This window comes from Podarcis raffonei, chromosome 2, assembly GCF_027172205.1.
Source record: "Podarcis raffonei isolate rPodRaf1 chromosome 2, rPodRaf1.pri, whole genome shotgun sequence".
Classification (NCBI taxonomy): Eukaryota; Metazoa; Chordata; class Lepidosauria; order Squamata; family Lacertidae; genus Podarcis; species Podarcis raffonei.
Window position 1 is genome coordinate 113,021,223 of NC_070603.1, and position 18,588 is coordinate 113,039,810.

General features: G+C 45.2%; 3 protein-coding genes across 3 annotated transcripts in view; 2 read left to right on the forward strand and 1 right to left on the reverse strand.

The window, feature by feature from the left end:
• Positions 1 to 18,588, reverse strand: part of LOC128409053 (zinc finger protein RFP-like) — a 203,179-nt gene that overhangs the window by 117,788 nt on the left and 66,803 nt on the right. The gene's annotated exons all lie outside the window — the stretch shown is intronic.
• Positions 1 to 18,588, forward strand: part of LOC128408764 (zinc finger protein 84-like) — a 47,851-nt gene that overhangs the window by 2,370 nt on the left and 26,893 nt on the right. The window contains exons 2-3 of the mRNA XM_053378784.1: positions 11 to 102; positions 1,988 to 2,117. Coding sequence (XP_053234759.1) covers positions 28 to 102; positions 1,988 to 2,117 — 205 coding nt within the window. The 5' untranslated portion in view covers positions 11 to 27. The remainder of the gene's footprint in view (positions 1 to 10; positions 103 to 1,987; positions 2,118 to 18,588) is intronic.
• GLOD5 (glyoxalase domain containing 5) lies at positions 10,490 to 17,378 on the forward strand. Its single transcript, XM_053379394.1, has 4 exons — positions 10,490 to 10,858; positions 12,868 to 13,020; positions 14,024 to 14,179; positions 16,962 to 17,378. The coding sequence occupies exons 1-4, from the start codon at positions 10,715 to 10,717 to the stop codon at positions 17,088 to 17,090; spliced, it is 582 nt and encodes a 193-aa protein (XP_053235369.1). The 5' UTR covers positions 10,490 to 10,714; the 3' UTR covers positions 17,091 to 17,378.

Consider the following 18,588-nt stretch of genomic DNA (forward strand, 5'->3'; position numbering starts at 1 on the left):
CCCTCCTTAGCCCCACAGAGTGAAAAAATGATATCCAAGTCTCAAATGAGATTGCCCCCACCTTCCAGGACAAGGCAAGATGTTGCACAACAGCCAAACCAGGTAGGAGATCCTCTGTAAGCTGATTGGTGGGTGGGAGGAGATGGGAGGGGAAAAGCAGGACCTAATGCAAGGAGAGTCAACCAGGCAGGGAACAACCCAATGCACGACTTGTTTCCTTCCTTTCCTCCATCCCTCTCTCCTTGTGAATGTAAAAAGACTTCTTCTGGATTGGATGAAAAGATCCATCTAGTATGTGGGACAATTTACGGCAGAAATAACTTTTGGAAGATCCACAGACTAGTTTACCCAGATGGAGATTACAACGGATGGAGATTTGCGTTTCTCATTCACAGAGCAAGAAGTATGGGCATGTTTACATCCCACACTTTACAATCTCCATTAATACAAATCTTTCTTATGTGTGTGGATCTCCCTTTCTGGCGTGGGGCATCTGGGGCAAGTCTACGCAGGAAGCAGATCACGTGGGGTGTGTGTGTGGAAAACTGAGCTTGCACCAGGACAGCCGCATTTTGAATGCCCTCCCCCGGTACAAAATGTCCTGCACATCATACTGCATGGACATCTCACAGACTAGAACACGTCAGATGACTATGCTAATTTTCTCTGCATAGGGAGGGTATTGTTACTGGTTTTGTTTTGTTTTGTTTTGTTTTCTGTATGGAGGAGTATTCTGATAACCCACTGCAATCTAATTGGCACATTCCAGAAACCTTTTTTTTTTAATCACGCAACCTGGGGTTTCGCATTTGGGGTTTGGGGCAGAAAAAAATATTGGCCTGTGTTGCTAGGGTTTTGGAGAGCAATGCACAAGTAGATGTGGCTTCAAGTGGTTTCTGTAAGTTGAGCTGAGTAAGATACCCTCTGGGGTGGCTACTTTCTGTTCTGTGTCTGTGGCTGAGACTTTTGAAAGGGATTCTAGAGTTGCAGAGTTCTATCCTTTTGAAACACGGGTGGCACTGTGGCCTAAACCACTAAATCCTAAAATGTTAGGATTTCCTCCTAATTTAATTATTGTACAGCACCTAGCCCTTAAGCTGCATTATATTTATATTTTGAGAGGAGTCAGTGTTTGATATAGGGATGCGGGTGGCGCTGTGGTCTAAACCACAGAGCCTAGGGCTTGCTGATCAGAAAGTCGGCGGTTCGAATCCCTGCGATGAGGTGAGCTCCCGTTGCTCGGTCCCTGCTCCTGCCAACCTAGCAGTTCAAAAGCACGTCAAAGTGCAAGTAGATAAATAGGTACCACTCCGGTGGGAAGGTAAACAGCGTTTCTGTGCGCTGCTCTGGTTTCGCCAGAAGCAGCTTAGTCATTGTCAGGGAACTGCCATCGGAGCCAGGAGTGGAGGTAAGGCTCCCCAGCGATGCTGGAGAAGGGCCCAGCAGGGAGAGAGGGAACTCATCTACTGAGGAAGGAAATCAGCATGACACCAGGAAGAAAGGGGAGCAGGGGAGGGCTTCGGAGAGATGGCTCCAGGACTCTTCCACAGAGACCAGCGGGGAGAGCACAGGTCCTCCGCTGGCCACGCCCACCCTGCGCAGAAGACTTCCGCGCAGGGAGGCTAGGCGGAGACTTGGCGTCAAAGAACTTTTATGCTGGAAGAAGTTCAGGAAACGCCCACTGACGGATTCTGCTAGTGACTGACACAGCCGCGGAGTAAGGGCTGTGCAGCCAGGGAAAGGTTTAACCAGGCAACTTTGCCTAGAGTAGCGGCAACTTACGCACGAGCAACCCCAATTCCCATTACAGCCATGCTGGCCACATGACCTAGAAAAGCTGTCTGCAGACAAATATCGGCTCCCTCGACCAGTAAGCGAGATGAGCACTGCAACCCCAGAGTCGTTTGGGTCAGGGGTCCTTTACATTTACCTTATCCTTTTGAAACCATATGTGGGAAATAAGATGAGGGTCTCTTTGTCCTCTCAGGGGCCGGTGGTGACCTTTGAAGATGTGGCTGTGTATTTCACGGAGAGCCAAGGGGCTCTGCTGGATCCTGACCAAAGGGCCTTGTACAGGGATGTCATGTTGGAGAACTATGGGAATGTGGCCTCGTTGGGTAAGGAGCTTCTGTCTTCATTACGAAACAGCTGAAGGTCTTCAGGGCAAATAACGACTTTATGTATTTATTAATGTCCTAATTTCTTAAGGTTTTTTAAGGTCAGATTGCATGATATACTTACCTTCTTGCAATGTCATGGCAGGCTATTCAGAGGGAAAACCAAGACATTACATTGTTCATGCATCTGCCCCATTCTTTAGCATCCTTTAGATCATTTAAGGCCGTGCGCATGGGGTCAGGGATTTATAGGGCTTACTGACCACTGTACATTGAAACGGGTTATAAATCAAGAGTAACACCAGTGCAAAATGGCAGAGATGGGCATGGGATTTTGGAGGAGCTCAGTTTTAAGGCGAACCACGTAGTGCAGAAGTCAGCAAACATTGTCAGCAGGGGGCCGGTCCACTGTCTCTCAGACCTTGTGGGGAGGGGCGGGCTATATTTTTTTGGGCGGGGAATGAATGAATTCCTATGCCCCACAAATAACCCAGAGATGCATTTTAAATAAAAGCACACATTCTACTCATGTAAAAACACGCTGATTCCCAGACCGTCCGCAGGCCGGATTTGGAAGGCGATTGGGCCAGATCCGGCCCCTGGGTTTGCCTACCCATGACGTAGTGGGTAAACAAATACAGTCATACCTCGGGTTACAGATGCTTCAGGTTGCGTGTTTTTGTGTTGCGTACTGCGCCAAACCTGGAAGTACCAGCACGGTTTACTTCTGAGTTTCAGTGCTCACGCATGCGCAGAAGCGCCAAATCGCAACCTGCGTGTGCGCAGACGCGGCGCTGCGGGTTGTGAACGTGCCTCCCGCACGGATCACGTTCGTGACCCAAGCATCCACTGTACAATAGCCAATGTGCTGCCTTGGAAAAAGTCTTCTGACCTTTAAGTTACTGTAACAATGCACAGTTCAACACGGAAAGGAAAGAAGAGGCATTCAGGGATATTAAAAAAATAATAATTTGCTGTTATTTTTATAGATTCAGAAAATTCAGCTATGTATTTGATGGTGAATTGTGTTATGAAAAGTAGTTTTGGGGCTTGTTTTCTGGAGTCACTTTGCGGGGGTCATAGGATGAGTTTGCGGGGGTTGACCACATCCTTAGACATTCTCTGTTTTTCTTTCCTGGTAAGGAGCTCCATTCGCCAAACCTGAACTTATTTGCCAGCTGGAAAAGGGGGGAAAGCTCTGGGTGCCAGATTCTCAGGACTTGGATGAAACAGAGAGTTCCAGCTCCGACTCAGGTGAGGGGTTTTGGGAAACCAGGAGACCACGACTCTTTCCAGATTTCTGGGGAATCTGGCCATTATCCTTTTAAAATGTTAGGATTTCCTCCTAATTTAATTATTGTACAGCATCCAGCCCTTAAGCTGCATTATATTTTGAGAGGTGTTAGTGTTTGATATAGGGACGTGGGTGGAGCTGTGGTCTAAACCACAGAGCTTAGTACTTGCCGATCAGAAGGTCGGCGGTTCGAATCCCCGTTACGGGGTGAGCTCCCGTTGCTTAGTCCCTGCTCCTGCCAACCTAGCAGTTCGAAAGCACGTCAAAGTGCAAGTAGATAAATAGGTACCGCTCCGGCGGGAAAGTAAACAGCGTTTCCGTGCGCTGCTCTGGTTCGCCAGAAGCGGCTTAGTCATGCTGGCCCCATGATCCGGAAGCTGTACGCCAGCTCCCTCGGCCAATAAAGCGAGATGAGCGCCGCAACCCCAGAGTTGTCCGCAACTGGACTGAGCTGAATTTCCACCTTCTAACTCTTAACATGTTTCAATCTTCTTTATCCTTCAAAATAAATATTTTTCTTACTATTTCCCCCATATCTCAGCAGGTCTGTGCAATCAAAAGAATTTATATTTCACGTGGGGGTTGCAGTTAACGCAGATATATGCCCTTGCCAATCGCCAGCAAATGATGGAAGGAGAGAAACTGAACAAATGCTTGGACTGTGGGAAATGCTTTGCTCGGAAATCAAAGCTCGTGGAGCACCAGAGGGTCCACACAGGAGAAAAACCGTATGAATGTTCTGAGTGTGGGAAACGTTTCGCTTGGAAATGGCCGCTTGTGATACACCAGAGAGTCCACACGGGAGAGAAACCTCACCAATGCTTGGAGTGTGGGATGCGCTTTGCTGAAAAGCCAAAACTCAACAGGCACCAGAGTGTCCACACTGGAGAGAAGCCATACAAGTGCTCCGAATGTGGCAAAACGTTTGCTCAGAAATCGTACCTCATGATGCACCAGAGAATCCACACGGGGGAGAAGCCATTTCAGTGCTTGGATTGCGGCAAAGGTTTCGCCCACAAATCGAAACTTGTGAGCCACCAGAGGGTTCACACCGGAGAGAAAGCGCACAAGTGCTTGGAATGCGGCAGATGTTTCGCTCACAAATCGTACCTTGTGATGCACCGCCGAACCCACACGGGAGAGAAACCTTTCGACTGCGTGGACTGCGAGAAGTCCTTTGCTCAGAAATCACACCTCACGATCCACCGCCGAACCCACACGGGAGAGAAACCTTTCAAATGCCTGGCGTGTGGGAAATGCTTTGCCGATTCCTCTGCCTTTACGGGACACCAGAGGGTCCACACCGGCGAGAAAACCTACAAATGCGCGCAGTGTGGGAAGTGTTTTGCTTGGAAATCAAACCTCACGCTCCACCAGAGAAGCCACGCGACCGAAGAAGCGTGCAAATGCTCCGAGTGCGGGAAATGTTTTGCACGGAAATCGCACCTCCGCAGTCACGAGAGGGTCCACAGAGGGGAGAAACTGTACAGATGTTTAGAGTGTGGGAAATGCTTCTCCTGGAAGTTGCATCTCGCGAACCACCAGAGAGTCCACGGGGGAAAGAAACCACATAAGTGTTTGGAGTGTGGGAAGTGCTTTGCTCAAAAATCGCATCTCACAATCCACAAAAGTGTTCACACGGGAGAGAAGCCCTTTAAATGTTTGGAGTGTGGGAAATGTTTTAATCTCAAGTCCCGTCTTGTGGAACATCAAAGAGTTCATACAGGAGAGAAACCCTACACGTGCAAGGTGTGCGGGAAGGCTTTTGCTAATAAATCAAATCTCCAGACACACCTGAGAGTCCATACAGGGGAAAAACCGTTCAAATGCCTGGAGTGTGGGAAGTGTTTCACTGTGAAATCTAGTCTCGTGAAGCACCACAGGGCCCACACAGGAGAGAAACCTTATAAATGCATGGAGTGTGGGAAATGTTTTGCTTGCAAATCGCAATACGTGATGCACCAGAGGATCCACACGGGAGAGAAACCCTTTAAATGCACCGAGTGCGGGAAATGTTTTGCTCGGACGTCATACCTCAAAAACCACCAGAGACTCCACACTGGCAAGAAGCCATATAAGTGCTTAAAATGCAGGGAATGTTTTTCTTTGAAATCAGCCCTTCTCAGACACCAGGTAGCTCACACAGATGACGGACCTCATGAATATTCATCCCAGTAGAGATTCTTCACACCTGAGAACACCAGGTGAGACATTGTTATATTTACTTCCACATGTCATAATTTTGGCTGGCAGGTTTAATTATGTCTATGGAGCAGAGATTATCCACTGCTGAGCAGATCAACACAACCTGCCTTAAATGATCGTTCTTCTTTAATTAATTGATTAATTAGTTTCATTTCTATACCATTCTTCATCTGAAGATCACAGGATGGTTTGCAATATAAAAACACAAAAGTACATAACATAGTAACAAAGTCAAACAATACCCTCCCTTCCCCCACAAAAAAGTAGTTTAAAAGGCCATTGTTGTTGTTGTTTAGTCGTTTAGTCATGTCTGACTCTTCGTGACCCCATGGACCAGAGCACGCCAGGCACTCCTGTCTTCCACTCATGCTGGTAGCTTCGAGAACACTGTCCAACCATCTCGTCCTCTGTGGTCCCCTTCTCCTTGTGCCCTCCATCTTTCCCAACATCAGGGTCTTTTCCAGGGAGTCTTCTCTTCTCATGAGGTGGCCAAAGTATTGGAGCCTCAGCTTCAGGATCTGTCCTTCCAGTGAGCACTCAGGGCTGATTTCCTTGAGAATGGAGAGGTTTGATCTTCTTGCAGTCCATGGGACTCTCAAGAGTCTCCTCCAGCACCAGAATTCAAAAGCATCAATTCTTCGGCAATCGGCCTTCTTTATGGTCCAGCTCTCACTTCCATACATCACTACTGGGAAAACTTTAACTATACGGACCTTTGTCAGCAAGGTGATGTCTCTGCTTTTAAAAGGTCACAGATAGTTTAATTAGACAAAGGCCAAAATTAACCCAATGAGCTAGTTTACTTCATGAAGAGAGGGTTTTTTCTTTCTTTCTTCTTTTTTTACATGGGGAAATATTTTTGGCTGACTCTCCTCCGATGTCCTCAGTCTGAAGCAGTACAGTCTAGGATTCCAATCTTCATTCTGTGGAATGGGAAGATCAGGTTTAGCTCAAAATGTTTACCTATTAATAATAATAATAATAATAATTTATTAAAATTCTACACTGTCCTTCATCTGAAGATGATAGGGTGGTTTGCAATATAAAAACACAGCCATATATAGCATACTAAAAATCAAGAACAGTCCCCCCCCTCCCGGTTTAAAAGGCCATAGATTATTTAATTAGCCAAAGGCCTGGGAGGAAAATAATGTTTTTGCCTTAACCTAAAAGATATGTAATGAAGGTGCTAGGCAAGCTTCTCTGGGGAGAGCATTCCACAAGTGGGAAGCCACTGGAAAAAGGCCCCGTTCTCTTGTTGCCACCCTCCAGACCTCTCACAGAGGAGGCACACAAAGAAGGGCCTCAGATGATGATCACAGGGTCTGGAAAGAGTCAGACCTTGAGGTACTGTGGCCCTGAGTCATTCAAGGCTTTATGAGTCAAAACCGGCACTTTGAATCGGGCCTGGAAACTAATTGGCAGCCAATGTAGTTGGGCCAGGATTGGTGGTATATATATATACATAAATTAGATTATGTTTTTTATTAGTTTTCAATTACAATAATCTAATAGTAGCCTCATTATAACAATGCCAAATTATAATACAATTACTAATACCAATCATTCAGATACCAAATTATATAATTTAGGTGCCCCCCCCCCCGGTGTGCTAGAATTAATGGTTTGATAATTTACTTTATTTCTGTGTTCCAAAATCTTATTAACACCCCAGTCAAAATAACAATCCCTTATACAACAACCGCGATGTTAACGACTTCCATTCGTATTAAATGATTAATGAAGCTACAGGGGAAGCGTTCAAGCTATATCCTTGCTCTTCCTGTGTGTGGCAATTATTCTGTCCGTGTTGTTTCTTGTAAAATATTATGTCTGTCTTTTCAGAGGCAGACCTTTGTATAACGTGTTGCAGTAATCTAATTCTCTTTCTATTTCTTCACCCCAGCATCTTACCCAAGAGAAATGCTCTTCTGCAAAGTCCATGGGAGCACTGAGTTTTGGGACAAGATCGAGAAGCCACTCGAGAAAGAATATTGTCTGAGGAAACAGGCTTTGCCAAAAAGATGGTTGATAATGAACAAATTTCTGCAAAGGGAAGGCATTTCAGACACATGCCTGAAAGTACATTTAACCTGAGAGTGTGTATGTGTGTGTTTATAGATTGATGCTTTTATTGCTATCTGTCGGCACTTCAGACATGATTTTCCGGATCTGGGTAGGATGCCGTTAATCACTAAAAGCATATCTTTATTAAAGTGACAAAAAAGGAGTTCTAAATTATTATAGCAAATTGTCCGCTGTTAGGACTTGCCGATCAGAAGGTCAGTGGTTCGAATCCCCACAATGGGGTGAGCTCCCATTGCTTGGTCCCTGCTCCTGCCAACCTAGCAGTTCGAAAGCACGTCAAAGTGCCAAGCAGATAAATAGGTACCACTCCGGCGGGAAGGTAAACGGCGTTTCCGTGCGCTGCTCTGGTTCGCCAGAATCAGCTTAGTCATGCTGGCCACATGACTTGGAAGCTGTACGCCGGCTCCCTCGGCCAATAAAGCGAGATGAGCGCCGCAACCCCAGAGTCGGCCACGACTGGACCTAATGGTCGGGGGTCCCTTTACCTTGGGTTAAGAACTTAATTCGTTCTGGAGGTCCGTTCTTAACCTGAAACTGTTCTTAACCTGAGGTACCACTTTGGCTAATGGGGCCTCCCGCTGCACCATTGCTGCACAATTTTTGCTATCCTCCTGAAGCAAAGTTCTTAACCCGAGGTATTATTTCTGGGTTAGCGGAGTCTGTAACCTGAAGCATCTGTAACCTGAGGTACCACTGTAGTTGACCTTAAGTCAGAGTTGGGTTTGTAGCCTGGATAAGAGGAGACTGAGAGGCGATAGGATAACCATCTTCAAATATCTCAAGGGCTGTCCATGGAAGATGGAGCAAGCTTCTTTTCTCCTGCTCCAGAGGGACATGAACCAGTGGCTTCAAGATACAAGAAAGAGATTCTGACCAAACATCAGGAAGAACTTTCAGGCAGTAAGAATGGGCTCCTTTGGAAGGGGGTGGACTTGCGTTCACTGGAGGTTTTTAAGCAGAGGTTGGGATGTTAGGATATTTTCGTTCCACCTTAAAAGGGAGCAGGCTTTGTGAGTCAGAGAGTCTGCGTATTTCCTGTTCACAGGATGTTTATGTTTTCTATTGCTTTCGTTTCTCTCTCTGCCTGAAACACTGAAGCAGGCAGTCATGTTTTCTCTGTTCTGACCAACGCAGAATAAACTTATAAATAATGCTCTCCTGCGTGCATCTTTCGCTGTGCATTATCTGCTGATAAGAGCGTGCATCAGCTCTGGAATGTGGCAAGCTATTTCTGGAGCTCGTGTCGCTAATTGCTGATACTGCGTGTCTACGGGAGATCGATGGACGTCCGGAGGCGACGTGGGGCCATGATGGACTTTGTCTCCCTGGCAGTATCCCAACAAGGATGGCCCTCCTGACAGGGAAGCTTTCGTGGAGAGTTCTGCATCGCAAGGGTTTGGAATTTATGACCCCCGGGGTCCCTTCCAGTTCTACAATTCTATGCTTCTATGCCATTGAATGAAAAAGGGGGGGGATACCCTATCTTTAGGAAAGATAGGGAAGTTTTTAATGGCTAATGTTTTAATGTATTTTTAATCTTTTGTTGGAAGCCACCCAGAGTGGCTGGGGAAACCCAGCCAGATGGGCGGGGTATAAATAAATAAATATAAATATAATAATAACGAATGAATGACTTTTATTATTTCGGTCACAGACCAGTTCCAGCCCACATACAATATCAAGGAAGTCATTATTAGGTAGTGGATTGGCAAAGTAGACGACACAGAGATTTCTCCAATTAGTTCTTTATAAATAAGCTGGAACTGAACTGAACAGCAAACAGCTCAGCCGGCCTGCTTTTATAGGCAGCCGGCGGTCAACATTGTAACAACAATATCCCAGGGTTTCCCGCCTAAATTAACTGATATGGGAAAACTATATACATGATACCCCTGGTGGCCAGGGTCAGAACTTCAATACATAACAGTCATAAAACACAACAGGGATACATTTGAGTTTGCAATTAGGTATAACATGGACAATACAGATATAGCAACAGTTAAAAAATATATAAATTAAAACTTAAGCACTAACATATAACCTAAAATTATCATCTGATTTGATTGTTTTTAATTATGTAAAAAGTGTCGCTGTTTTCATTACTATTCAGTCAATTAAAAATAAAGTTTGGGTGGACAGGCCTGCCACTGATTTTAAATATATTGCCAGTTAAGCTTTCATTCATCTATCTGTCTGTCTGTCTATCTATCTATCTATCTATCTTTTATCCATCCATTTATCTGTGGAGGCGATACAACCATGGGCAAGTTAACAGCTCTTGGAAATTCCTCCAAAGGCTGGGAACTTGTAAATTAGCAATGCTCTATCCATTATCCTCTATTTTGTATCTTGGATCCAGAATTGGGAAGCTATGTCTCTTCATAGAGACATTAGCTGGGGCTAATAGAAGTCTAAAACACATTGGTTCCCTACCCCATAGTAATTTAGACACTCTAAACATATTACACATTTCTTAAAATCAAACACAAATGCTACAGTATGAACATATATATATATATATATATATATATATATACACACACCTTAATTATACCTTTAAAAAATTATACCTTAATTTTTTTATTTCAAGGGAAAGGGGGGTGGTTACCTGTTTTATTGCAAGCATACACTGCATTTCATGCAATTTGTAAAACTACTCCGCACTGAACTTGTTTTCAATTTTTCCAAAATTTCCATTTTTTCCGGAAAAAACCAGGGGGGAGAACGCCCCTCCCCCCCGGCTTCAAAATTCCCGGAAATTTTACATCTCTAGCCGTGCCCAGAAGCGTTTCAAAAACCAAGGAGCTTTTTCAGGCGACCGCATATCTCGACACGTTCCTAAAACGGCTCTCCCACATGGCTTGCCAAAAGCACTCCCTTTCCGATCTCTATAAATACAAGAAGCACCCAGTTTCCTTGACGGAGGCCCAGCTGAAAGTTGTCTCCCAAGCCAAGGTGGGTTGGCAAATCATTTACTTGGTAGGAGAGGCGAGAATGACTTTTCCAGCGTATGACCCAGGGAGGGCGTCCTTCGCTTGCTGAATTTGCCAAACCAGTTCAAACTCCACCTTCAGACCAGGAAATGCTGAGCTGGCTGAGCCTCCGGTTCCTTCGCCCCCAACTGCTGTGCAGAATTTCCTCCTTACCTGTCCAGGTACTTTCTGACTCCCGACTGTCCTGACCTTTTAGTTGTGGGGTGGGGGAAGTCTGAACATGGACTCTTAGAATACAGTGGTACCTCGGGTTAAGAATTTGTTCTGGAGGTCTGTTTTTAACCTGAAACTGCTGTGGGGTGCCTCAGGGTTCTGTCCTCTCCCCCATGCTTTTTAACATCTACATGAAGCCGCTGGGAGAGATCATCAGGGGGTTTGGGCTGGGTGTTCATCAGTATGCGGATGATACCCAGCTCTACCTCTCTTTCAAATCAGAACAAGTGAAGGCGGTGAAGGTCCTGTGTGAGTGTCTGGAGGCTGTTGGAGGATGGATGGCGGCTAACAGATTGAGGTTGAATCCTGACAATACAGAAGTACTGTTTTTGGGGGACAAGGGGCGGGCGGGTGTGGGGGACTCCCTGGTCCTGAATGGGGTAACTGCCCCTGAAGGACCAGGTGCGCAGCCTGGGAGTCATTTTGGACTCACAGCTGTCCATGGAGGCACAGGTCAATTCTGTGTCCAGGGCAGCTGTCTACCAGCTCCATCTGGTACGCAGGCTGAGACCCTGTCTGCCTGCGGGCTGCCTCGCCAGAGTGGTGCATGCTCTGGTTATCTCTTGCTTGGACTACTGCAATGCGCTCTATGTGGGGCTACCTTTGAAGGTGACCCGGAAACTATAACTAATCCAGAACGCAGCAGCTAGTCTGGTGACTGGGAGCAGCCGCCGAGACCACATAAAACGCCCTCCCACCAGATGTCAAAGAGAACAACAACTACCCGACTTTTAGAAGACATCTGAAGGCAGCCCTATTTAGGGAAGCTTTTAATGTTTAATGTATTACAGTATTTTAATATTTTTTTGGAAACCGCCCAGAGTGGCTGGGGAAGCCCAGCCAGATGGGTGGGGTATAAATAAATTATTATTATTATTATTATTATTATTATTATTATTATTATTATTAAACTGTTCTTCTTATTATTAAACTGTTAAACAGTCTTGAAAGACCTACATTGGCTCCCAGTACGTTTCCGAGAACATTATGTAATCATAATAATTTTATTATTTATACCCTGCCGATCCTGCTGGGTTTCCCCAGGGGGAAGGGTTGCACTGGCAGCATTTGATTGGTGCCACATGAAAGCCCAGCAAATGCTGTTCTCCATCGAAACAGAAAGCCAAAAATGCAGTAAGCAAATGTGTGTGCAAGGGGAGGCGGTGTCCTTGCCCCCGAGCCCGGACCTTGCAAAGCTAGATTTAGGGTTCTGCTGCACAGGGCAGCAGAGTGGATTTGATTTAAATCAAATCGATTTATATCATGATTTAAATCACTAGTTAGTAAGACTTGATTTAAATCCCTTTTTTACACAAAGGTTCAACCTTGCTGGCATCCTCTTCATGTTGGTGAGCAGAGGAAGGTTTCCTTTTTGGAATAATAAAATCCTGTTTTTACAGAAAGGTTCAACCTTTATTTTATTATTCCAAAAAAGGAAACTTTCCTCTGCTTGTCAATATTAAGAGGATGTCAGCAAGGCTGAACCTTTCAGTATTATTCCAAAAAGGAAATCTTCCTCTGTTTGTCAATACAGTGTTACCTCAGGTTACATACGCTTCAGGTTACAGACTCCGCTAACCCAGAAATACTACCTCGGGTGAAGAACTTTGCTTCAAGATGAGAACAGAAATTGCGCGGTGGCGGCAGGGCAGCAGTGGGAGGCCCCATTCGCTAAAGTGGTTCTTCAGATTAAGAACAGTTTTAGGTTAAGAACGGACCTCCTGAACAAATTAAATACTTAACCCAAGGTACCACTGTATTAAGACAATGCCAGCAAGGCTGAACCTTTCTGTAAAAAAGGCATTTTATTATTCCAAATAGGAAACCTTCCTCCGCTTGTCAATATTAGGAGGATGCCAGCAAGACTGAGTCTTTCTGCAAAAAAATTTGATTTAAATCAAGTCTTACTGACAAATCTCCTGCGCTGGGTCATTGCAATTCTCCTTGTGCTTTGCAGGTTCCTCGGGAAATGTCCCGGGAGCGAAGCAGCAAGGCGGCCCCGTCGGGCCTGATCCACCGGCTGGACCACCTGGTGATGACGGTGAGGAGCATTGAGGACACAGCCGCCTTCTACTCCCGGGTCCTCAGAATGGAAGTCGTCTCCTTCAAGGTGCTGGGAACGGCGACCCCTTTATCACCCACAAGACTGTGCTATTTATTTTACAGTATGGTCCATTGAGGATCGCTTTTGTTTTAGGGATCAACGGTCTCGTTAGAGAGTAAAACTCATGCTCAAATTGCTGTTTTTAAAAAGTCTGGGATGGATTAATTCGTTTTGCTTTTTTTAAATTTTAAAAAAATATTTCAAAAATTTCATTGGTTTTCACAATATTATAAAGCAAGCAAACAAACACACAAGACAAACAGACATAAACCATAGCCTTATTGAAAATTACACTTATTAACTTTGTTAAGTGACTTCCTCGCTTCCCCTTGGTTGAATTTCATTGCATGTCCTTTTAACGGTTTTCCAAATCCCAATTCTTATGAAATTTAACTTAAACATTAGCATCCTTAAATCTTTGCCTTATGGAATTAAACATATTAATTCATCACTTAACATAAATAAAATCCTAAGCCAATTAAGTATCTGCAAGCTATTTTCAATTAATTTAACTTAACAAATTTAACTAGATAATCTTTAAATTTATTCCACTCTTCCTGATACTCCTCCTCCTTCTGGTTGCGGACGCTTTGCTTTTTTTTTAAAAAAATGGGAAAGCGTGCCTCAGTTTTGGAACAAACTTCCAGAACAGGTACCGTATTTTTGGCTCTATAAGACGTACCAGACCACAAGACGCACGTAGTTTTTGGAGGAGGAAAACAAGAAAAAATATATTCTAAATCTCAGAAGCCAGAACAGCAAGAGGGATCGCTGCGCAGTGAAAGCAGCAATCCCTCTTGCTGTTCTGGCTTCTGGGATAGCTGCACAGCCTGCATTCGCTCCATAAGACGCACACACATTTCCCCTTACTTTTTAGGAGGGAAAAAGTGAGTCTTATAGAGCAAAAAATACGGAATATCTCTACCATGATCAAAGGCTGTATTTGCCAAGCCCGGGCCCTTCCCTTGTCTCCCTCCTCATCATTCCAGGTTATGTTTTGCCTTCACAGGGAAACCGTCAAGCTCTGCATTTTGGACAGCAGAAGTTCAACCTCCACGAGGTGGGGAAGGAATTTGAACCCAAAGCCCACCGGCCGACCCCTGGCTCTTTGGACCTCTGCCTCGTCACAGAGATGCCTCTGGAACAGCTGGTAGAACACCTGAAGGTCAGGCAGGGGCTGCAACCAGGGTGGATAAAAATCAATGGGGTTTTAAAAAATATATTTATACATATCTGTCAGGGAACTGCCATCGGAGCCAGAGGCGGAGGTAAGGCTCCAGAGGGATGCTGGAGAGGGTCCCAGTAGGGAGAGAGGCAGCCCATCTGCTGGGGAAGGAAATCAGCGTAGCACCAGTGGAGAAGGGGGGCAGATGGGGGAATCGGCGAGGGGGCTCCAGGACTCCTCGCCGGAGACCAGCGGGGAGAGCACGGGTCCTCCGCTACCCACACCCACCCTGCGCAGAAGACTTCCGCGCAGGGAGAGTAGGAGGAGACTAGGCGTCAAAGAACTTCTTTGCTGGAAGAAGTTCAAGAAACGCCCACTGACGGATTCTGCTAGCGATTGAGACAGCCACGGATGGGTGGCTATCCGGACAGAAAGGGTTCACCCAGGTAACCCAGCCAGGAGTGGCGACAACTTACGCACGAGCAACCCCTAGAACCATTACAATATCCTATTTTTAAATTTTAAATCGGCTTTTCTTTATTTAAATTGGTTTTTAAATTTAAGTCGGATTTTTAAAATTTAAATCAGATTTTTTATTTAAATTGGATTTTTAAAATTTAAATCAGGTTTTTAAATTTTAAATCAGATTTTTAAAAAATTTTAATTGTTTTTTTTATAATAAAATGCTTTTGGAGGAAAAATCTTTCCAAAGATAATTTTCTATTTCAGTTACATTATAATCCAAAGGCTATTCATCAGGAAATAAGGATTTGTTTAAAGTTTTTCATGTGTGCTAAAACTCAGTCTAAGGTGTGTTTTTTTTGGGGGGGGGGAATGGTTTAACCACATCAGTTAACAAACATGGATACATATGCTATCATGTTATTGTTTTAGTTACATAAATTGTTTCATTGTTAAGGAAATGATTAGTTTTCTCCTTCCAATAAAGTACAGCAGAAAAATAATAATTGTAATGGTTATATGGGGTTGCTCGTGCGTAAGTTGCCGCCACTCCTGGCTAGGTTGCCTGGTTAAACCTTTTTCTGGCTGGACAGCCCTTCACTTCGTGGCTGTTTCAGTCGCTAGCAGAATCCGTCAGTGGGTGTTTCTTGAACGTCTTCCAGCAAAGAAGTTCTTTGACGCCAAGTCTACGCCTACTTTCCCTGCGCGGAAGTCTTCTGCGGAGGGTGGGTGTGGGTAGCGGAGGACCCGTGCTCTCCCCGCTGGTCTCCGGCAAGGAGTCCTGGAGCCCCCTCACCGATTCCCCCATCTGCCCCCCTTTATCCCTGGTGTTACGCTGATTTCCTTCCCCAGCCGATGAGCTCCCTCTCTCCTTGCTGGGCCCTTCTCCAGCATCGCTTGGGAGCCTTGCCTCCACCTCTGGCTCTGATGTCAGTTCCCTGACATCCACCTCCCCCCCAGGACCCCCTCCACCCCCGGCCCGACCTTTTGACCCAACTTCGTCCCTTTCCTCGGCCGACAATGCGGGGAATCCCCGGAAGGAGCTGTCGCCATCCTCTGAGGATTCAAAACCCGCTTCCCACCCGCTCCAATCTCTTCCCGCAGGGTGGGCCTCCCAGTCTGATTCCTCTTCCTCTGACGCCTCTCCTCCCTCCTCCTCGGAGGCAGGAAAACCCACAAAATCCTCTTCATCGTCTGTGGTTCCAAATTGCTCCTCCCAGAATCTCGCTAGTGGTTTAGGTTTATCTGGGAACAGGCTGTGGAATTCCTCCACAAGATACCCATCATTGATAGCCTCCACGGGAACCCACGTGTTTTCTGACCCTGGTTCTCCCTCCCAAGCTACCAAGTACTGCACCTGGCGCCCTCGCCACCTTGAATCGAGTATTTCCGTGGCTTGGTTGTGGTGTTCCCTCTCCTCTACCTGCGGGTGTGTGGTGACTTCTCCCTCTCGCCCCGGGAATTCCTGCCCCTCCATGTACGGTGAGAGTAGGGACCTATGGAACACCGGGTGTATCTTCATGCTGTCAGGCAACTTGAGCTTGAATGCCACGGGGTTTACCTGCTGTGTTACCTCAAAAGGTCCCAGCCGCCTTGGCCGCAACTTCTTGCACCCTCCCTTAAATGGTAACCCTTGGGTTGACAACCACACCCGGTCCCCCACCCGTATGGTCTCCCCTTCCCGACGGTGCTTGTCTGCCTGCCTCTTGTAAATTTCCTTGGCCCGTTCCAAGTTCATCTTAAGTTGCTGGTGCAAGGCCTCCATTTCTTCCACAAACTGCTCTGCTGCAGGTACACTCCACCCTTCCTCCCCCCTCCCCGGGAAGTTCCCTGACAATAATATTTTTTAAATTGTTACTTTATTTTTAACAATGAGTAGCCAGATGGGCAGGGTAGAAATAAATTATTATTATTATTATTATTATTATTATTATTATTATTATTATTATGCTTGCACAACCTAGTCTTCCTCCTAACTGGATAAGGGGAGCACGGGAAGCTTGCGAGGAAAGAGCCTAAGAGCCTTTTTGGAAAAGGGGAGCTTTATTATTATTATTATTATTAGTATTTGAATCTTACTTTTAGGTTCTGGTGTTTCTCGTGTGTTTTTTTATTGTTTTTTTAGGTGTTATTTTATTTTTAACAATGAACGGAATAGTTGTAACACTCAATTTAAAAAGAGGGGTGGGAATTGGCATTGCAGGAGCAGTGTGACGTTGCAAATTCCCCTTGATGGTTTTAATGGAATTTTAGATTTTTTCATTCATTTCATTTCATTCATTTTCATTTCCTTCGTTTCCTCCCCTGTCGCTTTTTTTAGGTATGTGGGGTCAGCATTGAAGAAGGCCCAATGGCCAGAACTGGGGCGCTTGGCCCAATAAAATCCGTTTATTTCCGAGACCCGGACCATAATCTTCTGGAAGTCTGCAACTACGGTGGGAGTGACTAGTGAAATTTCCAATTTCCAGAGAGAAATAATGGAAATGACACTAAATGACTGTTTGTTGTTGTTTAGTCGTTTAGTCGTGTCCGACTCTTCGTGTCCCCATGGACCAGAGCACGCCAGGCACTCCTGTCTTCCACTGCCTCCCACAGTTTGGTCAAACTCATGCTGGTAGCTTCAAGAACACTGTCCAACCATCTCGTCCTCTGTCGTCCCCTTCTCCTTGTGCCCTCCATCTTTCCCAGCATCAGGGTCTTTTCCAGGGAGTCTTCTCTTCTCATGAGATAGCCAAAGTACTGGAATCTCAGCTTCAGGATCTGTCCTTCCAGTGAGCACTCAGGGCTGATTTCCTTCAGAATGGAGAGGTTTGATCTTCTTGCAGTCCATGGGACTCTCAAGAGTCTCCTCCAGCACCATAATTCAAAAGCATCAATTCTTCTGCGATCAGCCTTCTTTATGGTCCAGCTCTCACTTCCATACATCACTACTGGGGAAACCATAGCTTTAACTATACGGACCTTTGTTGGCAAGGTGATGTCTCTGCTTTTTAAGATGCTGTCTAGGTTTGTCATTGCTTTCCTCCCAAGAAGCAGACGTCTTTTAATTTCGTGACTGCTGTCACCATCTGCAGTGATCATGGAGCCCAAGAAAGTAAAATCTCTCACTGCCTCCATTTCTTCCCCTTCTATTTGCCAGGAGGTGATGGGCCCAGTGGCCATGATCTTAGTTTTTTTGATGTTGAGCTTCAGACCATATTTTGCGCTCTCCTCTTTCACCCTCACTAAGAGGTTCTTTAATTCCTCCTCACTTTCTGCCATCAAGGTTGTGTCATCTGCATGCCTTGCTGTGGGGAAGGGGCTTGAATAACTCAGAGAAGCTATGAGCTATGCCATGCAAGGCCACCCAAGATGGACAGGTCATAGTGGAAAGTTTTGACCAAACGTGATCCACCTGGAGCAGGAACCAGCAAGCCACTCCAGTATCCCTGCCAAGAAAACTCCATGGACAAATGACTGTTTAGGGAAGCTTTTAGTATTTGATGAATTATTGTATTTTAATCTTTTGTTGGAAGCCGCCCAGATGCGCAGGGTATAAATAAATTATTATTATTATTATTATTATTATTATTATTATTACTGAAAATGTATAACTTGTTGTTAGAATGGGAAACAACGGGTGAAGAGGTCCAGTGTGTTATGATAAAGTGTGCAAAAGATGTGGGACATAATATTCAAATGACAGATTGGGAAAGATTATGGAAAAACGATCTAAAATTGATGGCAGGGACCTGACTTAAAGAGAACTGAAAAAAATGGAGGAAAATTGGGGGATTTTGGAAATCCCACATTTGGGAGTTGGGCTCTGATATTTTTCATTTTCTTTGATTGCAAAAATTAATTAAAAAATAGTTTAAAGGAAGAATTAAAAGCACAATAGAAATTCAAATTCATGGCCCGGACCTTACTTAAAGAGAACTATATGAAAACAATGGCTATGTGGTATT